Source organism: Stegostoma tigrinum, chromosome 19 (genome assembly GCF_030684315.1).
Source record: "Stegostoma tigrinum isolate sSteTig4 chromosome 19, sSteTig4.hap1, whole genome shotgun sequence".
Lineage (NCBI taxonomy): Eukaryota > Metazoa > Chordata > Chondrichthyes > Orectolobiformes > Stegostomatidae > Stegostoma > Stegostoma tigrinum.
The window spans coordinates 7,236,373-7,262,801 of NC_081372.1; the positions used below are offsets into that span (position 1 = coordinate 7,236,373).

General features: G+C 43.1%; 1 protein-coding gene across 1 annotated transcript; it reads right to left on the reverse strand.

The window, feature by feature from the left end:
• Window positions 1–1,079: 1,079 nt before the first annotated feature.
• Window positions 1,080–26,033, reverse strand: LOC125461479 (putative charged multivesicular body protein 4B-like protein CHMP4BP1). The gene is made up of 5 exons (XM_059652893.1): window positions 25,917–26,033; window positions 12,155–12,375; window positions 10,172–10,286; window positions 3,151–3,277; window positions 1,080–2,223 (listed from the first exon to the last, which is right to left on the reverse strand). The coding sequence occupies exons 1-5, from the start codon at window positions 26,031–26,033 to the stop codon at window positions 2,153–2,155; spliced, it is 651 nt and encodes a 216-aa protein (XP_059508876.1). The 3' UTR covers window positions 1,080–2,152.
• Window positions 26,034–26,429: the final 396 nt, after the last annotated feature.

Sequence of the window (26,429 nt, forward strand, 5' to 3'; positions counted from 1 at the left end):
CAGGTTTGGGCTGACAATGAGAAAAGCAATATTCATAGCACAAGTGGGCAATTCCCATTTGGAGTAAGAAAGAATCTAACCATCTCCATTTAATATTCAACAGCATCATAATTATCAGTGAATCCCCCACTATCAATATCCTGGGAGTCACCACTGACCGGAATTTTAATTCGATCAACTACATAAATACTGTGGTTGCTATAGTAACAGGTCAGAGGCTGGGAATTCTAATGAGTCCACTGTCTCCTCAAAACAAAGTATAGGAATATGATAAAATACAGCTTCAACGACAAAAGGCTCTGATATTTAAAAACAAAACAGTATGCTGAACTGGCACCTCAAAACCCACTCAGCCTCCATAACTGAAGCACAGTGGTGGCAGCATACCATTTACAAAAGCGCTGCAGTAATTCACCAAAACGCTTCTGACAACAGCTGACGCATGAGAATATCACTTCCTGCCAGTTTCCCTCCAATCCACACAGCACACTGAACTACACTGCTGTTCTTTCACTGTGAACCCTGGGCGTAACTACACCAACACAGGCTGTAATGACTCAAAAAAAACATGCCTGCACACCACCATAAGGGGAATTAGGAACAAATTCCAGCCTCGGCAGGGACACCCACTTAAGAGAAAACAAAATGCACAGTAAACCCCTGGAGAGAGATAGTAAAGATCTGACTGTGTTGTTTAAAAATGTTGTTGGTTGAGAGATAAGTATCAGTCAGGGCACCAAGGGAAACTCGTGTGTGTGTCTCGGAAATAGCTACAGGATATTTTCCACCCACTCAAGGGGACAGTTGGAGCCTTAGTGTAATGTAAAGAATCCCCAACAAGCAACACTCCTGCAGAAGTCCACTAAAAATTTCAGTCTACATTTTATCCTCAAAATTCTAGAGTTTGACTTGAACCCTCAATTCATTGACTCGGAGACACAACTGGCATTAGTAGCAGAGCCAACAGAGAGCTAAACACTGGACTGCCAGCCCCTTCTGTAGGATGTCCTCATAGAGTTCGAGTCACACCAATTGAGGCATCTCAGCTCCCAGCTTTCAAACTCCTGATGAGACACAAGTTGTTACATTAAAAGAAACTTTTATTTTTGTTCTTAACATATTTACAGCAGGTTTAATTAGGATTATGATATTTTCGCAGAGGATTAAGGAGCCCCATTGTGTCAACGTCACACTGTGTGCAGTCTGTGTTTAGGAAGGGTATGCAGCATCTAGCAAAAAGAAGCATTCAGGAGTATTTATAGATTTCTGTGTAAATTACATGGCATAGAAAAGGAAGTGTTCTGAAACTGTACCCTGTGAGGAAAATCAAAATAAACCTCACTTTTGCCCCCTCATCAACACCCAGGATTTACAAAGAAAACAAAAAGCGACCTTGTTGCAGCTCCTCCAAAAAGAAAATCAAAAATGTAAATGTGTTTGAAAAAAATTTGGTTGAGGCACTGGTCAGGAATCAAACTCAGTAAATGACTGGTCTACACTTGATTAAAATACTCTTAAACAGTTCAATTATGAGAGGAAGGTGGAAGAAAATAATTAACAAGTTTGAAGTCAACTGTCTTGTGTGGATTGTTTTGAAAGGTTTGATTATGATCAAGAAATTTTTTTTTATAAAGAGTAAGTGAGAATGGAAGAGGAGGGAATCAAGTCAATGACAAATGTAGTATTCAAACAGTTGCATCACCTCAATTATACAAACAGTTATGGACATGCTACAGCAATTCAGTCACTTGCATGTATCAATCTGCACTGCGTCTCTATTTCATAATTGTACAGTGGACTCTGTATAACACAGGGCAGTGCAATGGGGCCGCTGACCCCACAGGGGGAGGAAAAAGCGCCGTACCGGGAGTCATGGGCTTGAAAGTTGTAGGTGCCAACACAAAATGAAAATCCAAGAGAAGCTGGGGCCATAGACTATTGGTTTCCCCACTCTGTTCCTCATCCTCCTGTACAGTATGCTGTAATGTCATACTGCACAAACCCCACCCCCCAACTCTCTTCCCCCTCCCCAAAATGCACTCCAGGTGATCATTCAGAAATTGACTCCATTCACAACCTTCACTGCATTAACAAAACACCCACAACTGTGACATATAACAGAGTCAGTGCTTCACCAGACTGGCCATCATTCTCACATAGCAGCCCAGTTTTCTAGGTCCCGCATGTCTTCGTCTTCCTCTTCCTTCTTCTTGGCTGCAGAAACTGAACAACAAACGATGATGTGAAAGCTTGTCCAGTTCAAAACTCTCACTCTCTCACACACACACAATACATAACATTTCCTTAAACCAGTTATGTCGCTGTCACATTGTTTGCAGCCTGTGGAGGATTCACTGTAGCACATTTACAGATTTTACCATATGTAAATGGAGCATCTGCCCCTTAAAGAAAACAAGAACTGTAAATTGTAGGAATTTTTTTTTAATAAATGTTCAAGGTGGTGAGTTGGGCGACTAAGAACTTCCAATGGTAGAAGAGCGAACCCACCGAAACTGCGCTGATATTAAAAGGTCGCAATTGGTGACACTGCAAGTGTAGCCAAGAATGAGATAGTGGGAGAGCTCTCCCTGTCATGCCTGGGAATTATACTCCTGTAATCATTATCCCCAGTGCCAGGAATTTTATGCACATAATGTATATTATGTAATCACCTTCAGCTCATTGTTTCGTGAAGAATGAATCCTAGTTTTAATCAGGAGAGTGCTCAGATGTTTCCATTGCCCATGTCCTCTCACTGTGAGACTCCAGTTAAATATACCATTTGTTGAGTATATGGATTCCTCAACAGAGCTGGCTCACACTCGAGGGAACTAAATGAGTGCCTCTTGTGCTCTACCATTCTATGTAATTCCTATCCAAGGTCCCACACAACTCCGACATGACAACTAACAGTCTTTTATAAGATGAAGAGTACCAATCATTCCCCTCAGCCCAATCTTTCCTTCTCCAGTCACCCTCCCTTCACTCTGTGGTGACGAAGCAATAACATTGTCAGAGTAGACCAAAGAAATGCGGCTTCTTGACTACAAGAGCTGATTCAAGGAAGCTGATTTTTTTTGGGAATCAGGAGTAAACCTGACATCAGTGACTTGGTGAAGCTGGGAGGGAAATGTAGTGTATGTTGCTTACCTGGCGTGGCTGGGAGGGAGGTGGAAGGAACATTGGGAAGTGGCACATTCTCTGCTCCTCCAATTTCCAGCAGGCTCTTGTCAAGTTCTTCCTGTTCTAGCTCTTCCAACTCGGCCATTAGCTCATCCTATGGACAGGCACAAACAACAGGTTAAACGCTTGAAGCCACCCAAAAGCAGATATTCACAGAGGGATTATCAAATGCTGAAGCAGCTTGATCTCTTAATATGGCATCCTTCCTTCACAGCAATATTGGTAACCTAATTAAATGGGCATGTGCTGATGTCAGAAAGCTGTATAATTGTTTCAAAACAATGAAGTATACAGACAGCATGGTTTTGTGCAGGGGGTGATCATGCTCGATTGAGTGTTTTGAGGTGGTGACGAAGATGACTGATGAGGGGAAAGCAGTTGATGTTGTCTGTGTGTTCAGTAAAGCCTTTTACAGGGTCCCTCAAGGGACACTGGTACAAAAAGTGAAGTAACATGGTATCAGGGATGAGCTGGCAAGATGGACACAGAACTGGCTCAGTCATAGGAGACAGAGGGTAGTGGTGGACTGGAGGGCTGTGGCCAGTGGTGTTCCACAGCGATCAGTGCTGGGACCTCTGCTGTTCACGGTCTACATAAATGATTTGCAGGAAAACGTAGCTGGCCTAATTATAAGTTTGTGGGCGATACAAAGATTGTTGGAGTTCAAGGCAGTGAGGAGGATTGCCCAAGGATAGAGCAGGATGTACGGATGAGTTGGAGGCAGATAGAGTTTAATCTGGACAAATGTGAGGTGATGCATTTTGGAAGGTCAAGTACAGGTGGAAATTACATGTTGTGTTTCAAGACAGCAGGCAGCGTGAAGGTGCTCAGGCTGCTGCGTCCCGACTGAGCTGTTGTGGGTTGCAACATCACCCAGCTAAGGGGAGGTGCCCCAGTTGCTCCATTGGCTGTAATAATGATACGCAGAGGGATCTGGGTGTGCAGGTCCACAGATCACGGAAGGTGGCAGCACAGGTAGATAAGGTCGTATAAAGGGTTTATGGCATGCTTGTCTTCATTGGACGGGGCGTTGAGCAGAAGGATAGACAAGTTGTGCTGCAGCTTTAGGCCACACAAGGAATATTGCGTACAGTTCTGATCACCACACTATCAGAAGGATTTTAAGCTTTGGAGAGGGTACAGAAAAGGTTTACCAGGATGATGCCTGGTATGGAGGATTTTAATAATGAAGAAAGGTTGGAAAGACAGAGTTTATTTTCAATAAAATGCAGGAGGTTGAGGGGCGACCTGATAGAAGTTTATAAGATTGTGAATGGCATGGATATAGTCGAAAGCATGAGACTCCCCAGGTGGAGGGGTCGATTACTAGGAGACACAGGTTTAAGGTGCGGGAGGTGGGAGGACGGCGTTTAAAAAAGACGTGTAAGGTAGGTTTTTCACACAAAGGGTGGAGTGTGCCTGGAACGCACTGCCAGAGGAAGGTGGTGGAAGCAGACATAATAGCAACATTGAGGATACATCTGGATGAATACATGAGGAGCAAGGGAATAGAGGGAAACAGATCCTGTAAGTGAAGAGAGTTTTGGGAAAGAAGGGCAAAATGTGTCGGCACAGGCTTGGAGGGTCGAAGGGGCCTGTTCCTGTGCTGTATTGCTCTTTTATCTCTATAATGGAAACTAGAGGGAATGACATTTCACTAGATGTTGATGGAAACTCATGGTGTATGAACAAGGTACACTACTGCTAATGTACAAAGTAGCACCTAAATCCAAGTGGCCGGTTGCAAATTTTCAGAATCGATAATTGATTCTCGCAAGTCTGAGACACCGACAAGCAATCGGTATCTTTCCTCCAAGTCTTCCTGTTATTTTAAAACTTGCTGGATCTCCATTTTAAACCACAGGAAGTTGAGCCTGGACAGTTAACATTACCAGTAACAACACATTGCTATCCTCTTTTCATTTCTCTACATACAATCGTTTGTTCCTTTCTGTATCCAATTTGATTCAAATACACCATCTTTCTCTAGTATTGCTCTGTTTTTTTGTCAACTTTACATTAGGGGAGGTGATGGTCTATTGGTATTATCATGGGGTCATTAATCCAAAGATCCAGGTTCAAATCCCACCATGGCAGATGGTAGAATCTGAATTCAATAAAAAATTGGAATGAGTCTAAATGAGGAATCCATTGCCAATTGGCAAAAATCACCCATTTGCAAGCCATCTTCAGTTAGTAGTCATTTCAGATCGTTATTGTACAATGGGGATAGTTGTGGTCCCAACACCGACTCTCGTGGAACTCCATTCGTCACGGGCTTCCATCCTTTATCCCCAACTCTGATATTAGCCAGTCAGGCAATCCTCTGTTCATGCTGGTGTCTTGCCATGGGCTCTTATCTTATTTAAGAGTGTCCTGTTCGGCACTGTCAGAGGTCTTTTGGAAATCTAAATAATGGTCATTGGCTCTCTTTTGACTAACTTTCTCAGGACCTCCTCAAAGAATTTTAACTATTTGTCAGACATGATACCCCCCTTGACAAAGTCGTGCTGACTCCACCCCAGTTTACCATGCACTTCCAAGTACTCCACAATCTCTTCCTTAATAAATGAACTCGAAAATCTCACCAATGACCAAGTTCGGGCTAACCGGTCTATAGCATCCAGTCTTCTGCTGCCATCCCTTCTTAAATAGGCATGTTACGTTAGCCATTTTCCAGTCCTCTGGGACCCTCCCCGATGACAGTGATTCTTGAAAAGTCACCATCAACACCTGTGCAATCTCCTCAGCAATTTCCTTCAGAACTCTGGGCCGTAGTTCACCTGGTACAGGTGATTTATTCACCTCAGACTGTAACAATGCTGTCACTTTAAAAGGTTTGTCCTGGGTTTTGTTTTGAAGAGAGGTCTAAAGGCAGAAGTATTGAACTGGCTACTGAGGGCTGCTTGAGTAAACAGCTCAGGTGGTCTTGGGCTTTTCAAATTAAAAAAAAGTTTGAACAGGTGTGGCCAGGTCTCTCAGATCCAGATTTCTGGGTTTTGTGTTTTTTTTTAAACCCCCAGTAACTCTAGTGAGTTGGAAGCTTCACTGAATGATTCCTAGCTGCTCCTTTCTCTGAAATGTCTCCATGTTCTTTTCCCCCTGGCTCAGAGAGCTGCATGTAAAAATCGGTGTTTGAACTTGCCTTACTTATTGAGGGGTGTGTTTATGGAATGTTACTAAATTGGACCAGTTCATTTGCAATAGGTACGATATCAATTATTTGGCTAATTTTTCCAATAGTTAAGTTATTCTAAATACCTTTCTTTGGTTTGCATTTTAACCAGAGTGAATAATTAAATCTCTGATGAAGGGTCTAGGCCCGAAACATCAGCTTTTGTGCTCCTGAGATGCTGCTTGGCCTGCTGTGTTCATCCAGCCTCACATTTTATTATCTTGGAATTCTCCAGCATCTGCAGTTCCCATTATCTCGAATAATTAAATTGTTTTCTTACTGTTGAGTAGTTTGATCAGTCACATCACATCTGGAACACACCTCTACCTTTAAAATAAGAAAAAGTTAGGATCTAGACTACCCTCAAAGTATTTTCAGGGGGTCTGCTCTGGTCTGGTCCATAACAAGACCTTTCCCCAGAGCCTTCTGTGCCTGTCTTTGAGAGACCGTGGGAGCTGGAATTAAGGAGGGCTGGATTTAAATCTTAGGCATTAATTAGATTATCTTGTGCTTCAACTTTGGTCTGCTCAGGCTACGGTGCTACTAATAAAAAAGTTAAAACTTTTGCCTGCTGCAAACTGCAGTGCCCGTTGTCAGTTATTTATAAAGTCTGCTCCCAGTTATTCAAAATTCCCATTTAGGTACAATTGAGGTCAATTTTGATGGCCAGTGAGTATTTTCATTTTACTGTGCTTTGAATATAGGGGTGGGAGGCTGATTTGATTTAACTGTGCTATAACACCATTGAAAATACAAATTAAAAACTAAATTAAGTAACTCAGGACACTTCAGGAAGGGGGAAGAATTATTTGGATGCTGTATTTCAGGAGACAGTCACACCCTGTGGGTTAAGTGCTTCAAATTTAAACAGCAGCCAGCAACAGGAGAATGTGAATACAAGCGAGGTTTTCACGCAGAGGGTGGTGCGTGTATAGAATGAGTGCAAGAGGAAGTGGAGGAGGCTGGTACAATTTCAACATTTAATAGGCATCTGGATGGGTATGACGCTCCAGGGAAAATACCCCTAGCATTTTCAGCCTCCCCCTGCAGCTCAAGCTCTCCCTGTAGCTACATTTCCAAACCCTGGCAACATCCTCATAAATCTTTTCCGAATCCTCCAGTTTCACAACATCATTTGTACAGCAGGGAGACCAGAACTGCATACAATATTCCAAAAGTGGCCAAAACAAAGTCCTGCACAGCAGTAACATCACCTTCCAACTCCTATCCTCAATGTACTGACTAATGAAGGCAAGGATACCAAATACCTTCTTCACTATCCTGCCTACCTGCGACTCCACTGTCAAGGAACTATGAACCTGCACTCCAACGTCTCTTTATTCAGGACCTTACCATTAAGTGTAAAGCCCTGCCCTGGTTTGCCTTTCAAACATGCAGCACCTCACATTTATCTAAATTAAACTCCACCTGCCACTCCTCGGCCCATTAGCCTATCTGACCAAGATCCCGTTGTATTTGGAGCTAACCTTCTTGCTGTCCACTACACTTCCAATTTTAGTGTCACCTGCAAACTTAGTAACCATCCCTCCTATGTTCACATCTAAATTACTCATAAATGGCAAAAGGCAGTGGGCCAGCACCAAACATTGTGGTGCACCGTTGGTCACAGGCCTCCAGTCTGAAAAGCAGCCCTCCACACCACCCTGTCTTGTACCTTCGGGCCAGTTCCGTATCCAAACAACCAGCTCTCCCTGTACTCCATGTGATCTAATTGCGCTAACTGGCCTCCCATTAGGAACCTTGTCAAACACCTTACCAAAGTCCATATGGATCACATCCACCACTCCAGCCTCATCAATGCTCTTTGTTACTACTTCAAAAAAACTCAATCAAGTTAGTGAGACATGATTTCCCACACTGACTGTCCCTACTCAGTCCTTGCCTTTCCAAACATTTAAATCCCATCCATCAGGATTCCCTCCAACAAACTACCCACCACCGATGTCAGACTCATTGGTCTACAGTTCCTCAGCTTTTCCCTACAATCTTCCTTAAATAGTGGTACCATGTTAGTCTTCTGGCACCTCACCTGTGGCTATCGATGATACAAATTTCTCATCAAGGGGCCCAGCAATCACTTCTCTAACTTCTCACTGGGTTCACCTAATCATGTCCCAGAGATTTATCCACCTGTATGCGTTTTAAGATATCCAGCACCACCCGCTCTCTAATATGGGCATTTTTCAAGATGTCAATATTTATTTCCCCATGTTCTCTATCTCCCACATCCTGCTCCTTCCATAATTAGGGGGTACAGATATTATCCTTTGTAAGTAGTAACGAGACTCCCACATGGTGTTTAATTCCCACCTAATGCTAAGGTAAGGGACACCTCAAAGCAGCCTGAAAAGGTTATGAGAATGGGAGAGGAGTGGATCGAGCTGCTGTGGTCCATGTTGGGACTAAGAAATAGTTAAGCATAGGCAAGGGGTCCTGCTTGAGGAATATCAGGAATTAGGAACAAAATTAAAGAACAGGGCGTCAAGAGTTATAATAATCCATAGATTATACGAGCCACATGCAAATTGGCAGAGGTAAGAAAATTAGAGAAATAATTAAGACAATTTCAGAGGCATACCACACACAAACAGACCCTTCAGTCCAACTAGTCCATGCCAAACATAATTCTAAACTAGTCCCACCAACCTGCACCTGGCCCATAATCACTCCAAACCTTTCATATTCATGTACTTATCCAAATGTCTTTTGAAACTATTGTACACACATCCTCAGGAAGTTCATTCCAAATGTGAGCCACCTTCTGTAACAAAAATAAAAACTGCCCCTCATGTCTTTTTAAAATTCTCTCTGCTCACCTTAAAAAAAGTATCCCCTAGTCTTGAAATCCCCTCAACCTGGGGAAAAGATAATTACTATTAACTCTATCTACACCTCACTATTTTATAGACTTCTAAGTACACCTCAATCTCTGATGCCCCAGTGAAAAAAGTCCCAGCCTTTCTTTATAACTCAAACTTTCTATAGCTGGCAAATCCTGGTGAATTGGTGACAGCAAGCATGGTAGATGCTGGAATCAGAGACAACATAGTGTGGAGCTGGAGGAACATGGCAGGCCAGGCAGTATCAGAGGAGCAGGAAAGTTGATGTGTCAGGTCGGGATGATTTCTGAAGAAGGGTCCCAACCTGCCAAATCAACTTTCCTGCTCCTCTGATACTGCCTGGCCTGCCGTGTTCCTCCAGCTCCACACCGTGTTGTCTCCAACATCCGGATAAATCTCTTCTGAACCCTCTCCAGCTTAATAATATTGTTCCTATAACTGGACACAGAATTCCGGAAAAGACCTCACCAATGTCCTGTACAGCTGCAACAAGACTTCTCAACTCATACTCAAAGGACAGAGCAACAAAAGCAAGCTTGCTAAAATGCCTTTTTAACCGCTGTCTATACGTGACACAAACTTCAAAAAATTATATACCTGAAGTCTTCAAGATAGGGCAAATAAAGATAGACAGTGTCCACTGGTTGGTGAATCTAGGACTAGGGGGCACGGTCTGAAAATCTGACCATTCAGGAGATGTGTTAGGAAGCACTTATACACACAAAGGGTGGGAGAGGTTGGAACTCTTTCACCACTGGTAGTGTATGTTGGCTCAGTTGTTAATTTTAAATCTGACAGGGATAAAACTTTTGTCAAACAAAGGTATTAAGGAATAAAGGGCCAAAAGGCAGGTATACGGAGTTTGGCCACAGATTAGCCATGACGTAACTGAATGGCGTACTCCTACACTGCTTCAGGGTTTACAAATTTCAGAGTCTGATGCAACACTTACCTCATCGAAGTCTTCACCAAAGCCTACTGGTTTGGAAATTGCTTCAGAGATTTCCTGTGCCAACTCCTGTTGCTCTGTGATGTCCTGCATTAGCTCATCTACTTTGTCAATGTCCCTTATTAGAAAAAAATCCAAGATATAATGAACTCACTGTTAGCTCAACTTGATACAGCAAAACAAAGATCAAATTCTGTTACTATCCAGTCCACAGTACATTAGGAAGACACAGGAGGGTTCTTCCAGCTCACTGGACATGTTTTTACGCGAGTTATCATGATGTGGAGTGCACTGCCTGACAGCATATTCAATAGCAACTGACAGAACAGAAATGGATAAATACTTAAAAGTGGAAATATGACTAGTAATAGCGAGTGGGATCATTCGCTAATTTTCTCAAAAACCTGGTGGGATTCTGACAATTTGAATGATATTCCATACTGCATGAGTCCATGTTGAGCCTAGGAACGCCAGTTTACTATCACACAATTTACAAGCAACAAGCTTTATAATTGGTAAACAGATTAATATAGATATTTCTAGATCACCAGGTAAAAAAGAAGTTATTTAAAAGGATGTATTCTAATCATTGGAGCATTCACCCTTAGGGAGATATTGTTGGTGTGGCACAGACCAGAGGCTACCAGATTGCACCTTGATTTACGCCGAGGTAGCCGACAGTGATATCAGAACCGCTGCAAACGTCTCTCAGCGATTATAGGCTTAAAGAAAAGGGAGTAGGTTACAGGCTGAGAAGGGGGGTAAAATAAGCTCAAGCTTCCTTATCTGCTCATTGTAAGACAGTGCCATGCACTTTTCATTGTTAGTTTGTAGCATTTACTGCAAAGAAACCAGCTATTTGGTTAGCTGAGCCATGCTGGTTTTTATGCTCTACATGGGTCTCCTCTTGCACTCCCTTCTTTTACCTCACTTCGTTTGTAGGTAGGTAGAAAGCCAAAGTTAGGTACAGACTTTTAAAAAGATTAAACGCAGTATGCTGCAAATGCTCAAACTATTAGTAACTCAATTTGAACAGGCAAAACACATTTTACAAACAACAGTCTTCTATTCCTTCATCGCCCAAGTGCTTCTACCTGGTGTCTGTAGGGACTTGCTCAACAGTGAATGAATTGATAAAAAGAAAACCTAAAACCAGTGGGCTTCAAGGGGACAGGTTCCCACCATCTTCAAGCACAATAATGCTCCCATTCCAAGTAAATTTGAAAGAACGTGAAATAACATGACCTTGTGCCCAAACCCGAGAGACACTGCAAACTCAAGCCATCCCATTCCTTTCAATATTACTGACTTTAAGATTACGGCAACCCCAGATAAAACAATGGGTTTTTCCAACTGCTCCAGCTTCCCTCCCATCTCCCTGTAGTAACAATTTTGATGAGTAGGACACCAGTAGAATGGAGGCCAAAACCTCTTCAAAAATTGCTAGCAACTGGACAGGAAGTGATCAAAAAGTTAACTAAATGTTTCCTATCTGTGCACATGATCCTTGATTACATTCATAAGCAGTAAAATGGGCAAGTCACACACACCCTTGCCTTCTAATAATAGGAAGGCAAGAAAAGCAGCTTATCAAAGACTAATCAGGAAAATATGGAGGGGCAAGAGATAACGGGAACTGCAGATGCTGGAGAATCCAAGATAACAAAGTGTGGAGCTGGATGAACACAGCAGGCCAAGCAGCATCTCAGGAGCACAAAAGCTGACGTTTCGGGCCTAGACCCCTCTCTGATGAAGGGTCTAGGCCTGAAACGTCAGCTTTTGTGCTCCTGAGATGCTGCTTGGCCTGCTGTGTTCATCCAGCCTCACATTTTATTACTATGGAGGGGCAAGTTAGGTTTTTAGAAGGATCTACTGTTGCATTTCCCTTAGAGGTGGTGTTAAACAGGAATTCATTCCACATTTTTCTCTCTAGTGTTAACTTCTACAGCTGTAATATTAAGACACCAAATGTGTCAACTCACTTACATGTTCTCATGAGCAGCTTTCATGGCCTTGGCAGCAAAGCCCATGTTTTTGAGAACTTCTGTGTTAGTGTTTGCATTTTCCAGTGCTTCTCTCTGGAACTCAATAGTGGACAGGGTGCCATCAATCTGAGCCAGTTGCTTTTCATATCTCTTCTTGCGCTTTAGAGCTTGCAATGCAGCTACACAGTGGAGGATACAAAGAATGAGTAAGTTGGACAAACACTTTCAAAGAGCTGCTCAGCACCACATTCCATTATATGAAACGGACTCTCCCTGGGAAATCAAATTAACCCTCATAATAGGACAATTGTAGAAGAGGTGAAAGATAGAGGGAGCAGGAAGCAACAAGGTTGGATGGCCCCCCTGACCCCACAAGGTCTCTCTGGCTCAAGAATGTGAAGCTGTGTATCTGGGAGGGTGGGATGGACATTAAACACAGGCATAGGAGTTGCTGCAGTGCAGTGCGCAGACACTTTCCAGGAATCTGTGAAATTACACAAACAGGATTCATCGCCATGTTGGAATAGGCTGCCCATAAGCTGCTGTAATTTGAATTTCTTTCATCTGCATGAGTACAGCATCCAAGAGCACATGCTCCATGGAGTTTGAGGTCAGGCCCTGGTGCATAGATAGGTGCTAGTAAACAAAGTCACCAGGCAGGTATGGGGTCAAGGCAGCTCTGGAAACAGATACAGAACTGAATTAGCAAGGTCGCAGTCACAAACTCAGTGAGAATTCCAAGTGAGGAGACAAAACGTTTTGGAGACACAGGAATGTATTTGCAGGACTGGAGTGACGAGTCAAAAGGAGGCATTAAATCAATCTTGTTTGGGAGACGGTTCAAATCAAGTTTTGTACACAAGAATACGGGCAGCTAGACCTATCTATGAATCCAGACTAAAGACTAACTACAGTTACTGGCAGATATCCCAGCAACAGTTGGTGTATCAGGCTGTTGCTGTCAGTCCAGCAGAGACAAACCAGTGAACAGAATAAGCAGAAAAACCAAACTTAATAAACACGCTGCCATTCTGTTGTGTGGAGAAAAGTGATGGCACACCCGCAAACAGAGATGGTGCTCACAGCAGGAGTCTAAACCCATTCCAAGGGCACGCACAGCAGTGAACTCAGAGGACATGACAGTGGACTGATTTGATTGCCTTTCAGCTGAAGGTAAGATCAAAGTTTTCACGTAAATAATTACCATAACGCTCCGAATAATTAGACATCCCAAGATAAAACATCACACATGTCCCTTCAACAAATGAACATCACGTTCAAAAGTGAAGAGGTGAAAGAAATATCTGGTATGGTTCAGGTTGTATACAGTCATAGAGATTTACAGCACGGAAACAGACCCTTCGGTTCAATTCGCCCATGCCAACTAGATATCCTAAATTAATCTCCGTGATTAATTAATTTTAAGAACCAGTGAACTAAAGAACCCACGTTCGCCACAATGTCTGTGTTTTCCATGGGATAAGTGGAGGGGGATGCCCTCAAGAGGTAGCAGTGAGCCTAAATTAGCGCTATCACTAAATCGTTACCATTTGATTAACTATTTTTGAATGTGCAGCTTTAACATAAACATGCAAGTGACTGAATCTACTGAAGTGTAGCCATGAAGCCCATAACTACAGCCACACAGTAATTTACAGTAAACAGCTTGGCTTGTGAATACTAAAGTCACAATCGCTATGGCAACACACCTTGGGAAGCTGTACCTGTGACTGAAGATGTGGATTTTGAAATGGATCCTTTGATGTAAGCTAAGTAGTACATTAGATTCCCTACAGTGTGGAAACAGGCCCTTCGGCCCAGCAAGTCCACACCGCCCCTTGAAGGATCCCACCCAGACCCATCCACTAGCCTGCACATTTTTGGACTGCGGGAGGAAACCCACGGGGAGAATGTGCAGACTCCGCACAGACAGTCGCCCGAGGCTGGAATCGAACCCGGGTCCCTGGTGCTGTGAGGCTGCAGTGCTAACCGCCGAGCCACCGTGCCACTCTGAGATAGCTGAGGCTGCAACACCAACGAACTGCCAGGTGAACAACTTAAACTTGCTGCTGAAAAGTATTCTACACACTTCAACCTCAAGGTGGAAAATCCCATCCAAGCTACTGTGCACTGATCTTCATTTCAGCTTCCAGCAAATCAAGAATAAGAGCCACCAGCCATTTACTACCCTCTCCAATCTGGTTTGCTGTTTTGTACAAACTGAGGACTCTGCACAAGTCATTATTTTAAATTAATTAATTAATTCATTCATTCATTCATTCAGTGGCTGTGGGCAGCAGTAGCAAGGCCATCATTTATTACCCATCCCCATACAACTGAGCACAGATATCAGTCAGAGAGAGCGGGGCTGCGGACGCGGGAGAATCCGAATAGAGCGGGGCTGCGGACGCGGGAGAATCCGAATAGAGCGGGGCTGCGGACGCGGGAGAATCCGAATAGAGCGGGGCTGCGGACGCGGGAGAATCCGAATAGAGCGGGGCTGCGGACGCGGGAGAATCTGAATAGAGCGGGGCTGCGGACGCGGGAGAATCCGAATAGAGCGGGGCTGCGGACGCGGGAGAATCCGAATAGAGCGGGGCTGCGGACGCGGGAGAATCCGAATAGAGCGGGGCTGCGGACGCGGGAGAATCCGAATAGAGCGGGGCTGCGGACGCGGGAGAATCCGAATAGAGCGGGGCTGCGGACGCGGGAGAATCCGAGATAGCAGATTTGGAGAAAATACAGAGGCATGGGATTGAGGGAGATTTAGCAGTTTGGATTAGAAACTGGCTTTCTCTAAGAAGGCAACGAGTGGTGGTTGATGGAAAATATTCAGCCTGGAGTCCAGTTACTAGTGGTGTGCCTCAAGTTTCTGTTTTGGGACCACTGCTGTTTGTCATTTTTATAAGTGACTTGGACGCATGTACAGGTGGATGGGTTAGTAAGTTTGCAGATGACACTGAAGTTGGTGGAGCGGTGGACAGTGTCGAAGAATGTTGCACGGACACTTGGATAAACTGCAGAATTGGGCTAAAGGTGGCAAATTGAGTTCAATGCGGATAAATGGGAGGTGATTCACTTTGGGAAGAATAACAGGAAGGCAGAATACTGGGTCAATGGAAAGATTCTTGGTAGTGTAGATGTGCAGAGGGATCTTGGTGTCCATGTACATAGATCCCTGAAAGTTGCCACCCAGGTTGATAGTGCTGTTAAGAAGGCTTACGGTGTTTTAGGTTTTATCGGTAGAGGGATTGAGTTCTGGAGCTGTGATGTCATGCTGCAACTGTACAAAACGCTAGTGGGGCCTCACTTGGAATATTGTGTGCAGTTCTGGTCGCCCAATTACAGGATGTGGAAGCATTGGAAAAGGTGCAGAGGAGATTTACCAGGATGTTGTCTGGTCTGGAGTGAAGGTCTTATGAAGAAAGGCTCAGGGACTTGGGTCTGTTCTCATTGGAGAGAAGGAAGCTCAGAGGGATTTAACAGAGACATACAAGATGATCAGAGGATTAGATAGGATGGACAGTGAGAATCTTTTTCCGAGGAGCATGACATCAGCTTGTACGAGGGGGAATAGCTGCAAATTGAGGGGTGATAGGTTTAAGACAGATGTCAGAGGCAGGTTCTTTACTCAGAGTGGTAAGGGCGTGGAATGCCCTGCCTGCCAATGTAGTTAACTCAGCCACATTAGGGGCATTTAACAGTCCTTGGATAACGATAGGATAGTGTAGGGGGATGGGCTTAGATTAGTTCACAGGTCGGCGCAACATCGAGGACCGAAGGGTCTGTTCTGTGCTGTATTGTTCTATGTTCTATGTGTCGAGCTGGATGAACACAGCAGGCCAAGCAGCATCAGAGGAGCAGGAAAGCTGACGTTTCAGGACTAGACCCTTCTTCAGAAAGGGGGGAGGGGAAGGGGGGCTCTGAAATAAACAGGGAGAGAGGGGGAGGCGGATAGAAGAAGGTTAGAGGAGAAGATAGGTGGAGAGGAGACAGATAGGTGAAAAGAGACAGGGATGGAGCCAGTAAAGGTGAGTGTAGGTGGGGAGATAGGGAGATGACGGGTCAGTCCAGGAAGAATGGACAGGACAATGGGGCGGGATGAGGGGCTGGGGCTTGAGGTGGGAGGAGGGGATAGGTGGGAGGAAGGGCAGGTTAGGGAGGCGGGGACGAGCTGGGCTGCTATTGGGATGCAGTAGGGGTAGGGCAGATTTTGAAGCTTGTGAACGGTCAGTCCTCAGTAAAGGGGTCACATTTGTTCCCCCTCCACCCACACAATGAACACCAGTCACATTTGGATATAGAGCAATTTTTCTGCCGCCTCCGCCTCCACACTTATTTCTTCAACAGTGAGCCTAACTCTTCCTCTACTGACCCCTTCTCCCGCCACTAACACACCCCCTTCTCCTAGACGCCACCCAAGGCCTCCAACCTTCCCTCGAAACGTCAGCCTTCCTGCTCCTCTGATGCTGCTTGGCCTGCTGTTTTCATCCAGCTCTACACCTTGTTATCTCAGATATCAGTAAACTCTGTTACTGCATGTGTGGAGTTACAGGTCAGCCAGGTCACTGTAAATCAAATCAGTTGAGTTTTTAATGCAAGTAAGGCTGCGCTCACCATTACTGCTGTTTGTAACAAAAATTCAGATTTATTTAACTGGCTGAAAGTAAATGCCCCAGCATCTGTAGAGGGTATTGAATTTGTATTACTGGGATAGGCAAACACGTACAGTATTATATCAACTGCTGTTTAAGTCAGTCAAAATATATTTCCACACTTTGTCAGTAAATGACTCATAGGTTTCAAAATTCCCTACACTGAAGGAAGTGATTTGAAATAGTTCCGCAACATGTTAATATCACATGCTGGTTTTAAAGACCTTTCCATTAGTCAGTCTTTGAAATATTCCACTTTTACCAGAAACATTTCAACACAAATCAACAACTTTATTGGTTACCTTTCTACTTTCCAACCCCTCGCCCACTTCCACTCTGACCTCACCGTCAAGCTCATCATTTGCCAAGTCCCAAGTCAAATCAACTCCCACATTGAAATATTTTTCTTGTGGATGAGTAGCATATCACCTCTGGAGATTCCAGCTGGTACTTAATCACCCCTGGTATCCCTATACTCATCTACATGACATCAATTCGCTCACCCAGACCATGGTCAGCCCATTGACTTCACACTATTCTATACCCCTTCACTGAAAGGTCGCTCAATTTCAGTCTACCCCTTTACTCGAGGATCCTGATCAACCCTGAGCCAAGCTCAGAAGCCCACCAGACAGCACCAAGAATGCCTACTTTCACATTCTGAATACTATTTGGATCTGTAGCTCCCTCAATACTCCAAAATTCTTATCCATGCCATTCATTCAGTCTGCAGGCTTAGCGTTCTCAAAGCCTCGCTCATCGGTGTCTCAAGGCCCAAAGGTTAAACTACTTATCCAGAATTTCAATGCTCTCATACTGTTCACAACATATTCAAACATCACTAACCCCAGGTCCAGAATACAGAGCTCTGACCTCCAGTTTTAGAAATCCCCATTGTACCTGGTTCCATTCCATTGCTGCATCTTCTAGCTTCAGTGCCCCTTTTAGACCCCTGTTCCAACTCTAGACTATTGCCAGTTCAGCACCAGCCCTTCTAACATTTTTGACCACCTGTGAAATAGACTTTAGTTAGCTCTCTGTCCTACCAAAATCATTTCGGCATTTTTAAAGCAATATAATGATTTACAACAAATCTAAAACCACAGGGGCCTAACTTTAGTGGTCTATAAAAGCCATATGAAATGCATTTTTTTGCAAGACAATTTAAGCCAGCTGTTTTGTTTTAAACACAGCCTCCGATTACAATTTCCACTCTTTCCCATTGCCACTGGGTTCAGAATCCCTAAACGTGTCTCAGTTTACTAGATTAGGTTTTGTTGCATGATGAGAGAGTAGACTACAGATCAGATTATTCTTACCAATGGATTTAGTGCTTGCATATTAACTTTGTGATTTGCTTAAACACAGTATTAAAATGTTCCATTGGGAATTGCAGTTTTAAAGCTGCAAGCATAGCATGCTCTCTGTTCTATGTACATGTAAGGAAATGCCTGCTCACATGTACACACAAACAGCCTCCTCACCCCACCTGGGGGACATTTGGATTCTGATGGTGTAAATCAGATGCTAACGAATCAGGAACCTACTCTGCATCTCTCCTGATCGTTGTATTTACATTTGACGTCAAATGTAAATAAGTTGAGAGATGTAAACCTGGCCCATTTTATTCTGTCAAAATTACCTCCCTTGTGCTTTAAGAAGGGTTTCATCCAAAGATATTAGAAGATGAAATGACTGGTAAAATAACCCTCAGGTTGCTAAGGTCTCGTTTTGCATACTGGAGGGAAAGCCCATCACAGCCAGAAGTGAACAATAGCAAGCGGCATGCAGTTTTCAATTCTAAGCCACATAAAGAATACTTGTAACTATGACTAAGATAGAACACTTGTCATGGTTCAATGCAATTCACTTAATCAGCTTTCATTCAACATTCGGCAATCTGCATTACAAAAAATGCAAGTTAATACATTGAAACATCCCAAGGTGCTTCACTGGAGCACCAGATAAACAAAATAGGGAGACCTGGTCAGATGACCTAAACATAAAGTGGTAGGTTCGAAGCAGACGTTTAAGAGAGGGCAAGGTGGAGAGGTTCAAGGGAAGAATTCCAGAACTCAGGACAAGGCATCTGAAGACACTGCAAGAAATCTTGGAGCAATAAAAATCTGCACTGCTCACAGTCCCTGGAATCCACAGAGAATCCTCAATGACAGCAGGTGGTGCCAAACTGCTTTCAGGGCAATGGGAACTTTAGAAGGAAGGCTTGTTGCAATGTTGGAAATGCAACAGCCAACTTGCACACAAAGCTCCCACAAGCAGCAATGAGATAGACAGCAGATAAATGTTTTCGATCGTAATGTGGAAAAATAAATCTTAAGCAAGTTACCTATATAAACTCCCTGCTTAATAAATACCTGAGGAGATGATGCATTGTTTAAGGCTGTGTGGCTCACTCCTGATGAGGGTACTGATCACAGTTTCACAGAGCGTGCTCTCCAGCATCTCTCTTCAACATGCGAGTATGAGCAGCAATCACACATTGAAGTACTGAAGTTAACCAAGATCAGCTCAAACTGCACAGACCAAAGGATAAAATTCGGAACTTTCAGACGTGTACACGTTTAGAAACAAAGAAATGTCCTGCTCACCAGTTCCACACAATCATTTAAAAAAACATTTATTCAACGTTATGGCTGCTTATTTGCACTTGTGACGTTACACTCCATCCTACAGAAACAAACTTGGCAATCCCAACACAGAAAATGGCACCCTGGAGCAGTGAATGACTCCCTACCTCCTCAAAATGTGGATGGGTCATTCACTAAGTAATGGCTGGGACACTTTAAAATAAAAATGGATCCCTTCCATTTCAGAAGTCATCATATTGGCTTCCCTCCCTCTCCACAGATGCTGTCAGACCCACTGAGCTTCTCCAATACCGCGTTTGTTTCAAATTTCCAGCAACCATGGTACTTTGTACACTGTCTATGAAACAATAGCTACAGGAAAGCAATAGGAGATGAGAGCCAGTCCTTTGAATTCCTGGAACGTGCAACAGTACTGGAGAGAGGTCATATAGTCCAGTCGTTTGTGGGGATGCCAGAATTGGAATTAGAGCAGATAGCAAAATCTGCCAGAAGGATCTCTTTCATTTTCCAATGTTTCAAATTCTGAACTGTGTTATGGCCCTATCCCCACCGCAGGCAGAGATATCTTGTTAAAAGCTTTAGGACTGTCTACAACAACAATAAACCAGCAAAGACCGAGAAAGAATGGCCTCAGTGAGAACCGAAACATCTGGATATAGAGAATGTTTAATATATTGAGCTTTTTACCTGCATCTTACCTGGCTAAGTTTAACATCCATACTTGAAGCTGTGTTTGTTTTCTGCATGCTTGGGAAATATATTTGTTTGCATTTTACTGGGAAGTAAAATCTATTTGCACATTTTTAATCTAGATGGATTTCAACCATGACACTAATCCCTTACTTGTTTAGCTCAAAATCACCTCTCTAGCTTTTTCTTACAAACTGCACCTCATCAGGTACACACTGAATTGGGAACCCAGCAGCCCCCATCTTAAATATAAAACCTCTGCTGCAAACAAACAGCATGTGGGAAGACTGCAAGACCACTCCATCCTAAATACATCACACATTTCCAGGTCCAGCTGCACCCTGCAATTTTTTGAAATGCGTGCAAAAATACAACCCTTCTCTTTGGCCAGTTTATGCCCATAAAAAGTCACTTAGCAAATTAACAAAATCACCCATTACAAGTACATAATATAGGGTGGTAAACATACGAAAGGCTAAATGCAGTTATGAAAGATGGAACTACTCCGAAGAAAAATAACGGAGTGGGAGGGGCGTGAAGGGCAAAGTGTTTAATTGGATATTATCATTTGTAGCTCAGGTTGAGGTTCTGGATGTGAGTTTGCTCGCTGAGCTGGAAGGTTAGTTTTCAGACGTTTCATCACCATTCTAGATAACATCATCAGTGAGCCTCTGACGAAGCTTCGGAGGCTCACTGATGATGTTACCTAGAATGGTGACGAAATGTCTGAAAACTAACCTTCCAGCTCAGCGAGCAAACTCACATCCAGGATATTATCATATTTACACACAGTAGGTAACCAAAAGAGTTGTTAGAAAATATTGAAACCCCACTTAGTCATGAGGTCTAGGTTTTATCAGGTTGAGATTAGGCCTTGATCTTATACCAACTATACAGACAATGTCAGGCTGCTGCTCAACTAGGGTGTGAGACAGCTCTCCTAATATTGGCATGATAAGGATGATGCTGCATGGTCGAAAGGGCTGTGTGCCATTGTCATTTCCAGTGCTTTAGTTGATGCCATGCAGTCTGTCAAGTTTCACTCCTTTCATCAGATTGCAGGCAGAGCAAATAATTGGGGAAACTTATAGATGTTATCATTTTATTGCAACAGGAATTTAATGCAAAAGTAGGAGGTTATGCCTCAGTAATACAGGGTTCTAGTGTGCCCCCATCTAGAATACAGTGTATAGTATTAGTCTCCTTATTTAAAGCATGCAAATGCATCGGAAGGAGTCCAAAGCAAATTTATAAGACTAGTACCTGGAATGTTTTTCAGGGTGGCTTTCAAAATTAGAATTATCTGAAAAGGTAAAACAAAAGCTAGACTGTGGGAAAAAGACTAGTCGAGGTGCTCCTGCTGAAAGCTGGCACAACATGTTAAATGGCCACCTTCTGTGCCGTTACAACTCTAAGACATGGCATTGTAGGTGCCTGTTAGGACAGCAAATCTACATGGAAGAACAAAATATTCCAAAATATATTTGGAACTTTTTTTTAAACTGGATTTACAGGGACTAACTTGCATCAAAAACAAAAAGGAACAGCTGTTAAATTAGGGCCAAGGCAATAAACAGTGAAACGAAAAAGCACACTTTCCATTCAAAGATCAGTAGAAGCGTATAATTCTGGCACCTTCGTAAAGATCTACCAATTGATCTCTACTTTGAAATAATGGTACCAAGGAATCTGAAGCAAAGGTGAGTAAACGTATTTGATGTACAGTCACCTAAGTAACTGGTGAAGCAGGCTCATGGGGTTAAGGGACACTACAGCTCCAACAATAAAACATTCTTTCTCAGCAGTCCAGAAGAACCTAATTAGAACATTCCTCACTTTGGAGAAACTTTCCAGCTAAAACGATTTCTTGCAAAAACTTTACGATCAATTATACAGCATGGTTTGGCTAGACTTTAGCAGCTATTCTCAGCAGGAATTATGGACTGAGGGCGATCACCGAACCAGACTAACAGACAGATTTGTAACAAGCATAGCCTTTGAACAAGTTGTATCAGAGCTATACAAAGCATGGGGGATGCTTCAGAGAGAGGGTCAAATTAGCAAGTTTCAGTAACATTTGAGCGCTGTTGGCTCCCCAAATTCAGCCCTGTTAAAGGGTACCATGTATGCCTATTTACAAAAAATTAGTACCAAATACAATCTAGATATAAACAGTTATTAATTCTGCTAAATATTACATAAAACTCAGTACCTACCTGTCCCTTATGAATGTCAGTGCTGTTAAAACAGGTTGGTAAATAACTTTTATTGAAAGAAAGAACAATGGTGCATTTGTGCACAAATGCAAACATATTAAGATGTATTGGAGTGCAAAAGATCAGAATTTTTTTTAACCTTCAGAGAAGAAATTTGACTGCAATTGTTTGAAGGGTCGGTATTATTGAAATTTAATTAAGTTCAAAGCACAGAATAGAATAACATAGAAACATGAAGACATTACCTCAGAAAACTGGGAATAAACACAGGCCGAAATAGTATGTGCACAGCTAGCTGCTCTTCCAAATCAAACAGGTCACACCATGTTATAACGTTTTAAATAGGTTAATACACAACATCGGTAAGTATTGATGATAATAGGTAGCATTTGTATACCAAGTTGTTCTAATTTACCAAAATGAAACAAGGACAAAAGGTCTTCTGCTTAATTCCAAGGGATTAATTTAATGAAATTAGCTTAATGTGTTCAAGCCTCAAAATGTAGAACTTGAGGACAGTGTTTTGGCTGATCCACTAGCACGTTGCTGAGGGAGTGCTACATGGAATCACAGTCCATGTTGAATCCTAGTCACACAGCATGGAAACCGACCCTTCAGTCCATCTTGTCCATGCTGACCAGGCATCCTGAACTGAACTAATCCCATTTGCCTGCGTTTTGCCCATCTCTCTCTAAACGTCCTTACTCATGTACATATCCAAATGTCTTTTTAAAGATGCTCCAGTTGTACTCACTTCTGACATTTCCTGTGGCAGCTCATTCCAGTACATCAAATATGCATCCCTGTGTGAAAATGTTGTCCCGTAGGCCCGTTTTCCCAATCTTTGCAATCTTAACTTACATCCATGCCCTCTAGTTTTGGACTGCCCTACCTCGAGAAAATACCTTGGCTATTCATCTTACCTAGGACTATTAATAATTTTATAAACCTCTACAAAGTCAACCTCAGCCTCTAATGCTCCAGGGAGAAAAGCCCCAGCCTATACTTAGAACTCAAAGCCCCCAGGCCCAGTAACATTCTTGTAGATTTTTTTCTGTACTTGTTCTAGCCTTCCTATAGCAAGGTGACTGGAACTGTATGCATTATTCCAAAAGTGGTCTCAACAATGTCTTGCACAATCACAACATTGCCACCCCAACTCCTAAATCCAATGCTCTGGCCAATGAAGGCAAGCATGCTAAAGGCCATCTTCACCAACCTGTCTACCTGCAACGCCACTTTCAAGGAACTATGAGCTAGTACCCCTAGGTCCTTCTTTTGAACAACATTCCTCGGGGCCCTACCATTGACTGTGTAACTCCTACCCCTAGTTTGCTTTATCAAAATGCTACATCTCATATTTACCTAAATTGAACTTCATCTGCCACTTCTCAGCCCACTGGCCCATCTGATCAAGATCTTGTTGCACTGAGGTAACCTTACTCAATGACCACTACACCAATTTTAGTGTCATCAGCAAATTTACTAACCATACCTCTCATACCCACATCCAAAATGTCTCAAAATGACAAATAACAGTGGACCCAGAACCAATCCTTATGGCACATTGCTAGTCACAGGTCTCCAGTCTGAATAACAAACCTTATACTCTCACCCTGTCTTCTACCATCATGTCAATTTTGTATCCAATTGGCTTTCTCTCCCTGGAGCATGTGATCTAACCTTGCTAAACAGTTTACCATGCAGGACATTGTCGAAGGCCTTGTTAAAGTCCACATAGATAACATCTACCACTCTGCCTTCATCTATCTTCTTGGTACGCTCTTCAAAAAGATCTATCAAATTTGAGTCACATTTTCCACGCACAAAACCACGTTCACTATCCCTAATGAGTCCTTGCCTTTCCAAATGCAGGTAAGTCCTGTTCTCATAGACTCTTCCAACAACTTACCTACCACTGACTTCAGGCTCATGGGTCCACAGCTCCCTGGTTTTTCCCTGCAGACCTCCTTAAACATTGGCACAACATTAACCACCCTCTAGTCTTCTGGCACCTCCCCTGCGGCTGTCGACAATATAAATATCTCTGCAAGGGTCCTCATAATCACATCCCACAATGTTCTGGAACACACTTGAACTGGTGATATTAAAATAAGGCTCCAGTCAACAACGCAAAAGAAACTATGCACAATGCTTTGTCTGTACTTTGACCAATGGCCTTCTCTCAATTAGAAGCAGAAACTGGTTAACTGAAAATGTTTCCTGGAACTTCCTGCATGCAATGAGACTTGCTATCCAAGTAATTAGCACCACAAAGTACTTTGAACTAACCTAATAAAGGGATATTTCACTTATTAGTCAGCAAATTCCAACCTTCAGAGCTCAAAGGAGCCAGGTACATGTTCGAAAACATGCAAACCTAGTCCAGTGCCCAAATGGTTCATTTACATTGCAGGCTACAAAAATAGATGCACCAGAGATTCAGAAATAGCTATAGCTGCTGACACCGTGTTGCAGCTCAATTTTCATTGCCATGGCTCACCGTGAAATAATCTACAAATGATCCACATTTGGAAGGAACTCCTTCCTGAAATCAATAAAAGCAATTCAGGTAAACTCAAGCTTTATGTTATCCTGTGAAATTCATTTATTTAAAATGTTATAGTTTAGGCAACTGCACTAAGGGAATAGATATCATGAGTCAGGATATGAGAGTTCCCTTGCAACAGCAAGTTATGTGGAGCTCATGATGATTTCAGCACGTTTAAAATTAACAAGTTACATATATTCTATTGAAGGGTTATTAAATAATGGGTTTACTGAAGTGTTGATACACAAAAGGCAATACTTGCTGGCCCAGCCAATGATACCCACAACTCTTGAATGAATAAAAAGAAAATAAGAGAATTTAAACTCTATCCCTTGGATTTCAGTGGCATAGGTGTCACAGAAAGCCACACAAACAACCACGTATGGGGGCTACCAGTGACTGGAAACTGTACAAGTGTAAATGTTATGGCTACAGAAGGTAGGAATCATGCAACAAGTAACACCTCCAAGCTCCACACTGCCTGCCCCCTGCCCACTTCCCACAAGGCGCAAGTCAGGAGCATGATGGAATATTCCCTACTCCCATGGGCGAGTGCAGTTCCACAAACACAAGAAGCTTGACACAGTCCAGGATAAAGCAGCCTGCTGGATTGGAAACACATTCATGAACATCCGCTCCCTGCATCACCAATGGTCAGTAGCAGCGGTGTCTACTATCGACAAGAGGCACTGCAGATATTCAAACATCATTAGATGGCACCTTCCAAACTCACTACCATTACTATCTAGTAGGACAGCAGATACGTGGGACGACCACAACCAGCAGGTTCCCCTAAAAGCCACTCACCATCCCGAGGAGGATATCATTGTTCCTTCACTGTCTCTATGTCTAAATTCTTAATGGCATTGTGCATCCACCTGTACCAAATGGCCTACTGTGGTTCAAGGGGGCAGCTCACCACCACCTACTCAAGAACAATTAGAATTGGGCAATAAATGCTGGTGATGTCCACATCCCATGACTACAAAACACCTCCCCACTAAATGAAGCCTCCCTGCCTGCTGTACCTTCTACCACTCACCCTACCCGCTGTCATGGGGTTCAACAGCCTTGACCCAAATGGCTCGTCAGGTGCCAACTGGAGAACTTCAGAATGGCAAGACTCGTGTAAATAGGTGTTGTTGTGCATTGGTGCCATTTTCTGCTTACTCTTCAATGACCCAGCACCATGTGCCAACTAATATGGCATTTAGGGTGATATGCAAATGCAGGGGGCAGAAACCATTTGGAATTCCAAAATTCCAAAATCACAGAGTGATTGAGATAAGTCACTTGGAGGCATCTAGAGCTGCTGAAAAGGCTCCATTATAAACAAACATTCTTCCTTTTAACAGATGTCACCAGCCATGCACTTACATTTAGTTCACATGTAGAATAACCTCATCTCTAGTCAGCAGCTGCCCACAGTCCCAAGATTAAAGTCGACCATTACCATCAGGGCACAGAACTGCTCCAAACAAACTATGGCAAAATGCATTTAAAAAAACTTCCCACTGACAAGGCACTGCTTGGGAATGAGGCCAACGAGGAACTA